At 41.2% G+C, this 15,523-nt stretch overlaps 1 protein-coding gene across 1 annotated transcript in view; it reads right to left on the bottom strand.

The window, feature by feature from the left end:
• LOC139728728 (uncharacterized) overlaps window positions 1–11,042 on the bottom strand; it is a 95,380-nt gene extending 84,338 nt beyond the window's left edge. The window contains exon 1 of the mRNA XM_071639669.1: window positions 9,021–11,042. Coding sequence (XP_071495770.1) covers window positions 9,021–9,093 — 73 coding nt within the window. The 5' untranslated portion in view covers window positions 9,094–11,042. The remainder of the gene's footprint in view (window positions 1–9,020) is intronic.
• Between the last annotated feature and the right edge of the window lie 4,481 nt (window positions 11,043–15,523).

Raw genomic sequence — 15,523 nt, forward strand, 5'->3', positions numbered from 1 at the left:
GAAGGATACAAAGTCAAGATTATCGTCTGTAAAGTATTGGTAAAATTGGAAGACAGGTAAGTTTTAACTATTAATATTTTTGTGTGGTAAAACCACGCTTTAGTAATTTATGTATTGAATAAACTTATCTGTGTTGGCCTTACTTATGCGTTAAAAGTTGTGTTTAATTCAAAAATCATCGGTTAATAATAATCCCGTGTCCACGCTAAGGTGAACTATTCTGCACTTAGATATTTCGCTCTAAATTCGAGAGAATTTCAGAAGTGCCCGAAGAGGCAAAAGAATCTTCAGGTAAAACTGAGAGGTACAATAATAGCTTTATCAAGGTGGCTCAACAGCTGTTAAACAAAAGATCGCATAACCCTTTAGCAAAGGTCACGGAATTTGCATTGTTGACGAAAATTAGAAATTGGAATCATGTCTCCACACATCGCGTATGAAATCTTACTGTATACTTCGATATGGTTTTTTTCAAAAACAGAAATGAAAAAACTAAATCAATGTCACTATTATGCTCATCCTATATTCCGAGAGTAAAGGATGGATTTCTTTTCTTCTTTTTTTTTCCGGGGTCCGAATAAATTCACCGGAAATCTATACTATCCCCCCCCCCCCCCCCCCTCCACCATAAAGAAGTTTCCAGTTTTAGGATTTCATCCGTTTGTCCATAAAGACTAGTTATGTATTTAATCATATGAATGACCACAGAGTTCTACTTTGTTTCCCTATCGTAGTTTGTTTGGTCCAGTCAGATTGATACTGTATTCGTTTACAGTAAGTAAAGACTATTACACTCCATTCCCTCCCCCCCCCCAAAAAAAAAAAAAAAAAAAAAAAAGAGAGAGAATTTCAATGACGTGGAAAGAAAAATCTGACAATTTCCGGCGCTCTATTACCACGAATTAAACGATTGCATGATGTGACCAAGCATGAGCGCTGAATACGTCACAAGTAGAGCAGAACTCAATGATGGCACAGTTGGTAGTATTAAGACGAGAAACTAATCAAAGATATCATTCCAAATCACCTCCTGGGACCGTCCAATGATAGAGGAGCAACTTTAATCAAATAGTGCAAAAGAAACGCGCGTGCATTTTTCATACATGCTTGATGCGTCATGTGCTTCCAATGGTAATTTAATGGCACTTCCAGAATGTTTGGCGCGAACCAATTCTCACTATTTTCGTTCTCAGTTTTGCAGTGAAAAGAAGATCTTCCATTATGTGAAAAAAAAATATATATATATAAATCTGACTTCCCTCGACGATTGTAAGGTCATCAAACACAATGTCCTCCCAATGCCTTCAACATTTTCTCGCTCATCACTTTTTTTAAAGGAATTGTGCAAGACGGGTCGATTATCTAGCTTTCGAAGGGGTCCAAATGGCTTTGAGCCCCTGGTGAACAAGGAAATAAGCAGCAATAGGGCGTCTTGTTGGGTCTTTATACAAGCACTCATTTCACAGTTTTCTTGGGGTTTTGTATGACAACAAAGATTCAGTTACTTTCATAAGTTCGGCTTTGTTTTGGGTTGGGATTGGGTCTGTTTCTTCTTCTTCTTCTTCTTCTTCTTCTTCTTCTTCTTCTTCTTCTTCTTCTTCGTCTTCTTTCATAGTTTCTTTCTTATTTCACTTTTATACAGCTCTATGTCTTGTATAAGTAGTGTTAAAATGGAAATCGCCTACCTCACTGACTCAACGCTTTACTTACTTCCCTGTCTGCGTGCGCTTACATGTCCGTTTATTTCATCTATCTATGATGTTAATATTGTGGGACTTAGAAAAAAACGGCCGTGTTGTGCTCTTTACAAGTTCGGAGTACAACGTCAATTCATTTTGTAGCTACATAAGACAATATTGACATAGCAAAAATCTCACAATAAAATGACATGAAACCACGTAGCTAGGTGTAGAACGTTTCATAAACGGAGGAGGTGAGATAACATCTCTCATAATCTAACGGCGGAATGTGTACACGGAAAGCTTAAATGAACCTCGGCACATGACATTTTGGAGCGAAAATATATGGCAGGAAATCGGTAGGCATTGCCATCGCGGAATCTTACAATCTTTGAAAGAGAAAAAAAAATGCGCAGAATAAAGGGATAACATTTTGATGAGACTTCAATGAAATTCCAAGGTGATTAAACATACAATTTTGAGTATCCCGAGACGAAAACTTGCGCAAATAGGGAATTCCTTCGGGTATATCGCATCGAGAGATATGGATGTTTAGTTGCGTCATTGTCGCTTTCACCGTCGTTTGGAGATCATCAAGGGGCCTAATTGAGACACACTTTCTCGATGTTAATCTTGTGACCTAATCCGTCGGAAATTATACCACCGCGCGGGAATCGAAACTTTTCGATGATTTCTGACAGGATTGTAATTGACTGTGTCGACGAGCGACAGTAATAACACTATTTGTCGCCCTCAACGGTAGCTGGTGTGAAATAACCATGTCGAGAACGATGTCACTCTATGATTCTCAATGTTTCCATGTAAAACTTGTCACCAGTTTTCTGTCACGTACGCCGGTTGTCTTCAAGAATACGTCATACATTTCATTATCAGGACATTATGAGCTTTTTTTAACATTTTAAAGGGATCGCATAGTTTTGGTTGAGACCTACCTTCGCGTTTCAAACATTTCTTGGTGAGATAATAAGAAGCCTCTTATGAAATGCGAAAGGGCATGTAATTCGAAGAGGAATTCAACGTTTATTTGATGAAAATTGGTTTTTCAAATTGGCTGAGATATCCAAAAAGATCGATCTTAATAAAAGGTGAGACCCACTTTTTATTACGATCGCTTTGTTTCACTTTGTTTTTACATCGCTCAGCCATTCCAAAACCGATTTTCATTAAAAGAAAAAAACCCTCTGAATTCCTCTGAGAATGGTATGCTCTGCACTATTTCATAAGTGGTTTCTTGGTATCTTGCAAAAAGTTAAAAAGCTCATTCTTCATCTCCACCTAAACTTTACTATCCCTTTAAAACGCGTATCAGCTTACTACATTAGAGTTTAGTGTCATCATTTTGTCACGTAGTTATTGGAAGTTGAATTACTTATTGAGCAGATTGCGTGGGTTTGTTTCGAAAACCGGCTGACATTAAGATCAAACATCCATCTATTCCCCAAAGAGGAAAAATTAAAACTTGGAATTGACAAAGACCCACTGGTTATACATTTATAGCAAATGTTAAATGTTGCAGTAGAGTTGTTTTTCTCTGTTCTTCAAAGTGTTTCTCATTTGATGTCTATATGCATGGCCAACACAAAAGAGCATAACATAAAGATGCCCATGCAGTTCTCACCGGTGTTTAACGCTAAACAAAAACGGTTGATAGTAATTAAAATGATATTAACAATAACATCAACTGTCACGGCAGGATCAACGCATCATGGATACTTTACATAAAATAGAGTGTGTTTTTGCTGTATGAATCGTTATCCTTTTCTTCCAGTATGCCACATACTATGCTGTAAGCACTGATGTAAGACTAGACTAGGGAGTTAACGCACAAAGGTTGTTAATTGACAACAGCGGGGCAGGGCGCACAGAGCACTAATGAAGAACCTTGACCATGACTGTCAATCAGTCTTAACTCCTAAGCCTATCAACTAATTGGTTATTCTTACACTTGCACTCAGCCCTCGACCCCCTCCCCCTCCTCCGCCGCTTTTCACCTCCGCACCTCTCAAAAGGTGGAGAGCGGAGGTTTGGGTAACGGTTAACTGGTATCTTAAACTCCAATCCTTTATTGTCTGACTTCATGTCGTCAGACGGTCGACGGGAAAATTTTCTGACCAATGAGCTTGACGCGTTTGGAGAGTAGCGGGAACAATCACTGTGTTTAGAATGCAGACAAAATGCTCTTTGAAAGGATCTATTATACCCGTCAATAAGAAATGCAGTCTTAATAGGGGAGTTGAACCAAAACAGAAATGAGATCGAGACTAGCGTCTGCTTACGTCTTGAACAAAGACTAGTGAGACCTGCCGAGACGTCACTCAAACAAGGCGACAGTGCTCAAGTGTCTCGTTGTCTCGTGCAAATAGTTACACCACCAATATGTCATCCCTTCTAGACCTCGTCACTCATCTTTTACCCCTTTTGTTGTCCTTGTTGTTGTTGTTAAGTGTGTGTCGGATTGTGGTGTGGTCTTTTCTTAATTTCACTTTTGTATGTCACTCTTATGGCGAATGACCAATGTTCCCACAATTCCATTCTTGAAGAGTCCTGTCTCTCAAACGAGGCAGGTGACATCACACTATTTTTTCTTCTTTTCATCTGCTGAGTAAATATCCGGACCAATTGAAAGAGAGTATATCTTAAATACTCGTCATTCTGCATTGTTTTGTCGTGTACACCTTACCCACAGTAAGAGATACTCTTTCATTTCTTTCCGAGTCAGAATGAATAGTCGCGGAAAGACGGGTTATATATCGAGAATTCAAGTACAAGTAACTCTGTTTCTCCCCAACTCCAACCATGATCAATGTTATTGAGTCATAAAGCCCAATACATCATAATATACAGGCACACAAACACTCCATCATCGCTCGCATTACTCCGTTCTTGAAGTTCACTCCATGTACTCGCACCCAAATTATGACGGAGTAAAAGAGAAGAAAAAGAGAAGTTGGAGCGAATTTGTTTAGCACTCGAAATTAACTATCGACCACGAAGAGGCTGATTACTGAAACAGAATAAGTATTATTGAGTATCATCGGCAATGCAATCCTCATTATGTGTCATTAACGGATTATGTTGACTGTCTCTATCGATCCACTACATTCTACATCTTCCATCACTTCGCTGCCCGGGGTTATAATAGCTCGAACAAAAGTAATGGCTGCAGTCGCAGTGGCATCTGGGACGGTTTCGTGCGTCTCGTTTCTGAGGTGGGTCTGGGTGCATGATGGAGAGAGAAAGCGCGCGCTCGAACGAGAGCTTCAGCTAAAACGGATTGATGGAAGGGATGTTTGCAACAAAATAGTGGCTCCGTCGTGTTCACTAGAGTCTTTCTCGGTCTTGTTCATGAATAATGGCAACTCTACAGCAAATCACTGGTCACTATATTGTAATCTTACTGGGTATATTGTGCTTTACTGCGTACGTTAACAAACCATACAATCGCACGCTCTACTTGTTTCGCTGTCCGAGTTACAAGAGAATATCTTTTTTTTCTTCGTCTTCTTCTTTTCACAGGTGGAATGAGTTTCTTAGACAATTTCTGGCCAATGTCACTGCGTTTGAAAAGGTTCGATACAAACCGTGCAAACAATAGTAGTGATCAAGCCTGATGTTCCGAGCCGGTAAGCGGATGCCACCACAGGAACATCCCGCTCCCGTGTCAGACCAGACCTCACTCGGTGAAGTTGAACACTACGCAGCTACCGATCGGCCGATGGAGAACGCCATGTCGAAGCTGCACATAAACAGTAGTGACACGGGGCCTCCCCTGTTTGGAACCGCAGGACCCGACGGAGCTCCCATAGCGCCGGGATAATAACAGAACTCGCTAATTGCTCGGGGTCGAGCGGCCACGAGACAATCACATTAGGAACACCTCGCGGCGATTTCGCGCCCTGCTAATGAGGTGAAGGGAGGCGTACGCCCATTACGAAGGGTAGCGGTCCTCATTAGTGTTGGAACGTAGATTTGCCTTCCCCTCTCATCATCCCCCCCCCCCTTCTCCCTCTTCTTAATTTCCTGTTCACCCCTATTGTGCCCGTTCATATTCTTGTCACCCCCTTCGCACTGAAACGGTAAAGGTTGGCATTGTTATTGTGTTGAACGATTTCTGAACCTCCAAATGTTTCTCTCTAATTGAGAGGACGTTCCAAGAAGACGAAGAGAGATGCTGATGGAATCACCGTGAGCGTGAGAAGTTTGGGCATTGTTTGCGGGTTCACGGGATAGTTTTGAACAATGCGGCGTTTGGTTATTTTGGGGGTAATTGGACTACGAATCCTCCTCGGCTCCATAAACACAATGAATACAATCATCTCGCTGGTAAAGGAGGATTCTTCTGGTTGCGATGGTCAAATTCCATGGGCGTACACCCACGAAAATAGAGCCAAGTGAGTCAAATAGAAAAATGGGGTGGGGTGACGAGACGTAGAAGAAGAGTAGAGCGCAAAGAGTGGGTTTTAGGAATTATCTAGGCCGGTAGGTTTTCTCTATAATTAACAGTATTGTTCGATTTCTGACAGCCGGATACTATCAAAGGGGTGTATAGGTAGAAAAAGGCAGTATTGCATCTCATCCCCTCTCTATTTTGGAATAGACATTCTAAAACTTAAATCACTGCTTCTTCTTCTTCTTCTTCTTCTTCTTCTTCTTCTTCTTCTGGGTAAAAAAAGTGTAATATGTAGGCCCGTGATTTTATTAAATTTTTTTTCACGTATATTGTAAATTGAACAAATGTCTTTTTAAAGCTCTATGCATGATACACAGTACAATAATGGATATTTTTTCCTAAATTTCATCAACTTCAACACACACAACCGGTTCTAGAGAGTGTAAATAATAACGTCGCAAAACAATCTAGGAGACGCACATACCCCTGGACTTATGATTCCATTAGTTTCCTATCTCTGGTCTATGAATGATATCTGCAAACACGTTGGAGGGGGGTGTTCTAACTTAATCCGCACAGGGCCACTTCTTTAGAAATGCCATTGACATCTAATGCAGCATATTTGCCACCAGTCATGGGCGAGTTAATACAGAGCACGTCATCAGGTTTACGACACATGAGAAATAACGCAATTACACATCGCACATCGTCTGCTCCCACGTGTGCCGAGGAACGGCGCAACTCGTACTGGCCAGCCTCGGGAATGATACACATTTGTCACGTACACAGCGGAAAATCCCGCGTGGCTACAAATTTGACTGATTTGTCACACTTCTTTAGAGAATGGGAAAAAGAAGAAGGAGAAGAAGAAGAAAACCCACAGAAGCAAACTAAGAAGAAATGAAACCTCTTATGAATGATTAACAAACTCACACTCTGACTTTGAGGAAAAACCAAGACCCTGAAAAAAAAAGAAATGAATGTCCTAGTCTTTAAATCTGTCTACGCTATATATTAGTAATACACGGTGAAGACGGAACGATTCCGGTTCATTCAGAAGGCACTGTAATTATTTATATCGTTCGTATTCCTACTCCTAATTCGAAATTCTATCTGCATGTGGAATTTCAGCGACGATATCATTCGCATCGAAATATTCGGGGTGCTTTCAACACGCAAGGGCCTAATTGTGTTTCGACACAACATTCCCTCACTAAATCACCCTACTGACAAAGAGTAAAGCATATTATGATGGATTTAAAGAGTTGACTGCTTGGGGTTGATCTAAGATATCTTGTATTCGAAACAGATACATTTGAGAGCAATTTGTAGCTACAGGGTCTTCATGATTATTTCAATTTGATACAAGCTCATTCGAGAGTTGACTGAAGAAGCATTGCCTAACAATCACTTCAACAATGCCCTAGTTAATGCGTTGAGGTCACAGAGAGAGAGAAAGAGAAAGGGAGAGAGAGAGCACGCTCACTTGGAAATATCAGAATACTTAAATATCTATTTGATATGAATATGACACAAACGGGACAAGTGATTACACGCACATTCATATCAACCACAGTCGTATTCATCAAAAGCAAAGATGGTCATTACGGGGCAAATAGCGAGCCTTCTGATAAAACAATGATCATATCTGACGTCAGATTTACGTTAGCACAACAGCATAATAATACATCATTTTTAATATATCACTGCGTTTTTCGAATCATGTTCATACGTTGATGCATGCCCATAGAGACGCAGTGTTTGTAACTACATCCACATCCATTAGCTATCGAATATGGGTCTTCCATGCACTCAAGCATTTCTCGAGTGATGAAGGAGTGATGAAGGAATAACGACTGAGATGAATCCGAGGTCGTTTATCTCGTACAAGTACAAAGCAAGATGCTATTTTCACAAACCATTTTGTAAGATTTCAAAATACAAACATCACGGCGTGATTTGGCTCTATCACTGTGAACGAATCTAGCTTTCAGCGTCTATTGCATCAAACTCCAACTCTCCATCTCCCGTGTAACCCCTCCGCATGTGTGCCTGCGGAGGTGCATTTAATACCGCTGCCACATTTCAACCACCAATAACAATCTTAGTCGATGCATGTTACAGAAAATGCCAAAGAAGAAGAAGAAGAAGAAGAAAGAGAAGAAGAAGAAATAGATTACGCAATTGAAAGGTTTCCTGTTTTTGTCCCCCAATTGTGCACGTGGTGTGAAAAATGCTAAGGTGACGAACGCACATTCGAAAGTTGATGTATGTTTGCTCTTCGTAAACTGCAACACGAGACGAACCACCCCGAGCAAATATTCACGTATTCTGCCTTCAGAAGATAAATGATTAGGTCTGACTGAATATACTACTCCTTGCAAAAGAACCCACAGCCTGCAGCTCGGATAATACCTTGAGAAGATGAAAAATAAAATGAAAATATGTTGTCGCTGATATCTCATTGTGTTCCAACTGACCAATCGCCACTTCTCATTCCGGGCAGGTGCCAAATTTAGCATGTTTAGAGGAAAGTGCTCTCCTCAGATAAATATTGCTGATTAGAAAAACCGCGCGTGCAATTTCTGCGTTCTTCAATCAACTAATTCATCAAGTGCGAGAGCTTTTAAGACACCGGTGTGCCGGTTTTTATCTGATCAATACTCCGTACTCTCACACACACTCGCACACAATCACACACAGAGAGACGATGAGGGGAAAGAGAATAGACTGACGAAAGTTTCACGCCTCCGAAGAAAAAAAAAAGAGAAAAAAGTGTTAGGTGGGAAGATAATCGTGAAGGTTTTAATACGATTGCGGACCCATTGAGGGTTAGGGGAAATCCATTACGGGGAGCACTTGAAATTATAAAAATCAATTAGGTCTAACCTCAGAGAGCGTAGATGGGGTGGGAGAGGAACAGCACTTACCTTTATCGATGATTTGGGCTCTGTCCTGTGAGTGCGACATGATTGTGGCCGATGGAGAGTTTTGGGGGCTCATCTAGGGACACAGTCCGCTGCTTTACTGTCTCTACCAGGGTCTCTTGTATGCACAGGTGCGGGGATGGGCTATTATTGAAGCACGGGTATAATAAACTATTCACGTTCTCGCACCGTCGCCCGCTTGATGTAGCAGTAACTACGTAATTACCTCGCTTTTTCTGCCCTGCTCGTCAGTAAAGTCCGAGACGGAATTCTGCTTTGACAAGAGGCGTTATGCACCAGGACGAGTCGGCCTTTCTATTTTCTTTCTTTCTCTGAAAACAGTCTTTTTTTCCTCTCTCTCTACCGTCTTTCAAAGAGACGTTCTCATTTCGCGAAGACCGGAGATGAAATTGAGTACAATTGTCGATGTAATTTCTTTCCTTCTTGCCTAAGATGTATTTGATTGGGTTAGCTAGAGGGTTGGGGAACAGCTTCTTGCGCTAAAATATTGCTTGTAAGTGTAATAGAGCCACCCCCACTGAGTCTCTGCCTGGTTTTTCTTCTCTCTTTCTTTCTCTCTAACTATCCTCAGCTATCCTTGCCTATCTCTCACCTCCTCCTGCTCCTCAGTATCGTCCTCACCGCCGAAAAAGACTGATCTAGCTGTGGCTGTTGTACTGATAAGATGTATTTTACGGCTACGGTGATCCGTGATGCCCGGGTTAAGTGAAGGAGGGAAGACGGGGCCCGCGCGAAATGTTCCGACACTGTACTCCTCTACACCACCGGATTGAATGGGTCCGTAATGAATTAGACTCGGTCTGCGTAACCAAACCTTCGCGGCCAATACAATAGGCCGAGAATATACAACCCCTCCTCTCGCTCTCCCTTCGTTCGCTGCACCACAAAATTGAAGCGGAGTGTTTACCAATTTCGGAGGGCTGCGCTAATGACATACACCGCAATCAAGTTGACTTGATTAAAGTAAAAGAGCCGGAAAAAAAATGAAGGGAAAAAAATCACTGGTAGTAATTAACTTGCATCAAATTAAATTGAATAACAGAATCATGCGAGCAACACTTTGTCAACAACAATCTCATTAGGTTAGTTTCATTTATCAACTGATGCGAGCTCATTAGCTGAATTCAGCCGATGAATTGGAATTGGCTCTCGTTCACATCAGAACTCAGTGCTCTCCGAGCGGAATAAAGGTTGAGCGTTTACATGAGCGCATGTGATATTGAACAGATGTTGTATTTTGAGCTCTGCTCCAGGTTAATTTCTGATCTTCGCAGGAAAAACAAAAATGTTGGTAATATTTTCGGCTTACAGTGGGGTTTCGCGTGTCGCAACCTTTCTTAATTCGTCAGAACACTAGCCACAATACAAGCTTCAGCTCAAGATACAAATGAAATATTGGCGTGTGAGCAGGTTGTGGACTACGGCTGGCTATCACGCAGAGCACTCAGCAAGGCAAAAGCGAAAAAAAAAAAATATTATCAGCTACTGCACTGCCACCATTTCGAAGCGACGTACAATTCCAAGTCGCGATAATTATGGAATTTATCCTAGTATCTGTTAGAAAACAGGTCGAGTGCGATCCTGTCGTGTCACACAGTCCACTCACTGGAAAACAGGCGTTCGTCCCACAACACGTGGATAAACGAGGAAAGATCGGATGTGTACAAAAGCACGGGTAAAGGAAGCGAAGTCCGGAGCACTGCTACTACGTACGAGAGCTGCTATCAGCGAATACGCGACAGCAGAGTCATGCGGCACGAGAGGGGCGGTAGGCAAAGCTATGATCCGTTCAAAGTGTGCTGACGTGCACAGCTGCCCTGCTTCCAAAATGGTTGTAACTCAATCGGACAATTCCTCCACTGACTATTCTCTACATCCAAGAGCAGACGTGAATACAACAAACCTCCAGGTCAACCGGAGTAGAAGTATTTCGGGCTTATTCCGTTTATTTGGCGAAACAGTGCGTTCGCGAGCACGACGTGTAGTGTCTAACCCGGTCGCTGGTATTACTCACTGTGATCTGCGTGCATCGGGACAAATTGCTCGGGAGTAATGTACCGTTTGTTTACACTGCGTGTGTAGTCTGCACACACTGTAGACGGACGTATTGGCCAATACGTCTGACGATGCACATACAAGTGATTTTGGTCGTCTGCTCACCCATATGCGTGCGCATCGTAACCTCGTAGTACTGAGCAGCATCCAGGGATTTAGGTAAGTGGGAAGTGCGCACGGAGTGCGACATGCAGTAATGAACTTGGTTGGCGGGAACAATCATTTGTTTGCGGTTTGCGCACTATAATGGGGGGCTTTCTGTTCGCGAATAAATGTGGTTGTTTAAAAACCCACCTTTTGTTGCTGCCGTTCACTTAGATTTGCGTGGCATTGTCCCATGTTAAAGGGGATTCGTTTTTGTGGCTGTGGCAAATCGGACGCGGTCCTATTGTATTTTATGATATATGGATCTCCGTCGACGGACATATGGGGGCATTTGTAACCACGTCAGTGTGTATAGGTTATGTCGTGGCTACCCAAAGTATTTTTTGTTGATCATGAGCCTCCTGTGTATTATTCTTGGGAGGCGTTGCTTATGGGGGTGGCCGAATTACATCGTGGAGTAATTGCTGTGGCGATCAACCCAGGCGAAAGTAGCCTGCCCTTGGAGTTGTGGATGGGTCTGTTGCTTCAGCAAGCACAAAGCTGGGTAACATTGAAGGTTCTGAGTGGAGTTGTGGTGCTTGCAGCATAATAATATGCCTCATATCGACCAATCTGTTTGCACGGGCGAAAGGCTGAAGCAACAATAACTAACGAGGGAGCAACCACAAGGCTCCCATACCCACTTTACTTCCACCCTATCACCAACCTAATCAATTACCAACCGTCCCTAGACTTCTAATAACTACTCCCTAGCTCAAGTACCGTACCTAGTCTCATTGTCGACAGACATACATCACTGAGTGGGTCCGTGGCAACTTACAGATTTCATTCTATACGAAAACCCCACCCGGTGCAACACCTATACATCACAATTCCGATTTGGACTATTTCATCAGGAAGCTGTTTTGAGATCTAGAGCCACCATTTCGTGGCGTGCTGCGATGGCTGTCGGTGAGCAGACCGACGCGATGGTTCTCCGATGCCCAAGACTAACGCGTCCCGCAATGCCATTTTGCCCCTTTCCACGATTCGTTAGGTACTGATATATCCCAAGTCACTTAGTGCTGCATGAACGAGCTCAGCTGCGCAGCGCGAACGCATTTTCCCCCGCGCCACGACGAAAAGGACGTCGTAGACGTGCTGGGATAACAGCGAAAGTACCTCGCGATCCCTCGCTCATCTCCGACCACTCTAATGCAATTTGCTTAGCTGGTATTTGAGCGGCCAACAATGACACACATTCCCCCCTTTCTGCCATCTTAGTTAACCCCCCCCCCCCCCGCCCTCCTCCATCTCTCTCTTTCTCTATCTTTTGCCGTTCTCAATTTCTCTGACTTGTCAAATCGTGCTGAAAAGACGTTTTCTCCTCATTTGCTCTCCCAATGTTTGCTCTTTGAAATGGAATTCAATTGGGAGGAAAATTTTGCGATCTCCCAATACTTTTCCATGATTTCGAGGAGAAACGCGCAGGAGAATAAAATTGATCGCCGTCCATACACCCACCACGCGCGGCGCGGAAACGCTCATGTTACATGTACACACAACGCACACACACACACACACACTCACTCACTCAGAATCTACAGTGAGAACACACACACACACACACACACACACACACACACACACACACGCACACACTGATCTCTTGGTTTGATAATGTGTACGAGTGATGGAACGAAACACCTTTCTAACGCCAAACTGAGGCGCCGGTCATGTGAATATGGAGTACAGATACGTTGTAAAAGAATGGGAGGAAAACTTTATCAAAGGGGCGTGCAACTTTGAACATTTCATGCGTTTCAGGTTTCTTAATTTGCACATTCTTGAAACATGTGGAATTTGGTAGTCAAAAATTTCAGCCCAGATAAAATGATATTTGAAACAATATGATTTGCTTTGACACAACTGATACGTTTCTCTTGGCAGTGGATAATTCCCTTCTTAAAGCGTTTTGTTAACGTTTTCTGTTCTAGAGATATTTGATAATGTGTACAACGCTATGATGTTTTCTATGTCATCGGGATCCAAGTTACATAAAGGGTTAAATGAATGACTGGAAACAAAAATTGATATTTTGATAAATGAATGAAGAAATTACTAGAAAAACCAACAAGAAACCAGGCAATGCATATCAGAAAATGCCAATCTTAATACGCCTGTGGTATTAATGTTATCATAAACATAACTTCAAGCACAACACGCCACATTAATTACATTCTTTCGTTTTTTAAAACAACAACAACAACATTGAAAGAATTTTTCTCATTTCAGTTCATTTCATTTATTTCTGCAGGTTTTTTTATGATACAAGAATTGAAAGAAAGTGCAGCGATCATAAAGAGCAAATTACATAACGTAAATGCATAATACATAGACGATTGACGAAGTATACAATGATAAATTGAAAGAAATACAAGAATGCATGATAATATTATTTATACACGTCAATTCAGTTCAGTTCGAATGAAATTGTATTTCCAATAACACATGTTTGTTGTTGCACAAATCCAATGAAAACAAAACGTACAATGTATCACAAAAAAATGCATATATTATGAAACTAATTGTTCAAAATAATTGCGTTCATGGAAAAGAGGGACCCACGTAAATAACAAGCTTGTAGGAATGTGGGCCACTCAAAACATTGAACTTACAATACAACATCGCCATGGAAAAAGAAGAGAAAGTCACAATATACGATTATGTATATTTAGTTGCATATATATATAGATACAGATAGGTGTATACAAATATATATATATATATATATATATATATATATATATATATATATATGTATGTATATATATATATACACACATATATATATACGTATGTGGCATGTAATAGCGACACGCCGAGGACACCAGCGAATGGCAGACGAGAAATGATGACGTTGAGGGAGACATAGAAGCTGGAGATGAAAGGGTATATACCAGGGAGAAAGGAGGCGGATATCTAGAGAAACGTTTGCCTTGTTTGGAGACGAGGATGTTGAGGGTAGGATTGGAGACTTTAAGGGTCCTGTTTACCTTTGGGAACAGTGATTTAAAAAATTTTCAAGATATGACATTTACAGGAAACGCAAACCCAAAGAGCAATGTGGATTGAGTGAAAGCAGCAACATTGGCAGAACACATCAGTGAAAGTTTGAGGAAAATCGGACAATCGATGCAAAAGTTATGAATTTTTAAAGTTTTGTTACTGGAACCGCTGGGCAAGGAGACTAATAGAGGTTATGACGTATTAGGTGGACAACAATACAAAGAAAATACAAAGGAAATTAAACACAAATTCAATTTTCTAGCCTTATGAAAGAGCACTTGACTAACAGCTTTCAGAAAGCAGGGGGAATAATTGCTATACCCTTAACATATGTCAGTATCAAGTTTATGGAATTTTTAATTTTCATGAAAAAGTTATTTTTTTTTTAAATTTCCTTTATATTTTCTTTGTATTGTTGTCCACTCATACGTCTCAACCTCTAGTAGTCTCCTCATCCAGCGGTTCCAACAACAAAACTTTTGCATCGTTTGTCCAATTTTCTTCAAACTTTCACTGATGTGTTCTACTAATGTCGCTGCTTTCATTCAATCCACATTGGTTTGGGGGTTTGCGTTCCCTTTAATGCATATGTGTAGGTGTGTTGTACCACAAAACATCCTATCACATAAAATTTTCACGATGAATAATATAAGGAGATATATGTATTTTTCTCAATAAACCATAAATGTAGACGGTTTAGACTGGAAACATTTTCATCATAATTATTGTTCACATTTTGTATATATAACAATGCTTAACATCGATTTCCCCGATTCAGATTTTTATAGTGGTTGTTTATAACCCTAACTCACATTTACGGACTATTTCAAAGCACAATAATACTGTTTCATCTGCAAACGGTAAATTGTGCCTTTAAAGGTTGGAGGTAATCACGTGATTGTTGGAGAAGAGAAACGAGACTGCCTATGAAGCAGAGAGCAGGGTGTAATTTCAATTATTTCAAACGAGCAAAGATAGGTGTGGTAGTTATGTGATATTCTGCACGAAAAGTTATCGTTAACAAACGTTTACGGTTTCTACACGGTTTCTACACGGTTTGTGGCAGAGCCGCTTTGCACACAAAGCAAAATTACTTCCCTCATTTATAGTTGATGCAAATTTATAGTTTGCCGATCATACCCTGTATAGTAAGTCGACGGTTTGGAGAAGTAAAGAGGTTGGAAAATAAGGAATCGTGATTGGGAAAGGTAGCACTATTGTAGGAAAATAATATGAGTTGAAACACCACATGACTGTAATGACAGATTATCACATGA

Source organism: Diadema antillarum, unplaced genomic scaffold (assembly GCF_040938485.1).
Source record: "Diadema antillarum isolate AM-2024a unplaced genomic scaffold, OU_Dant_1.0 seq00000195_RagTag, whole genome shotgun sequence".
NCBI lineage: Eukaryota > Metazoa > Echinodermata > Echinoidea > Diadematoida > Diadematidae > Diadema > Diadema antillarum.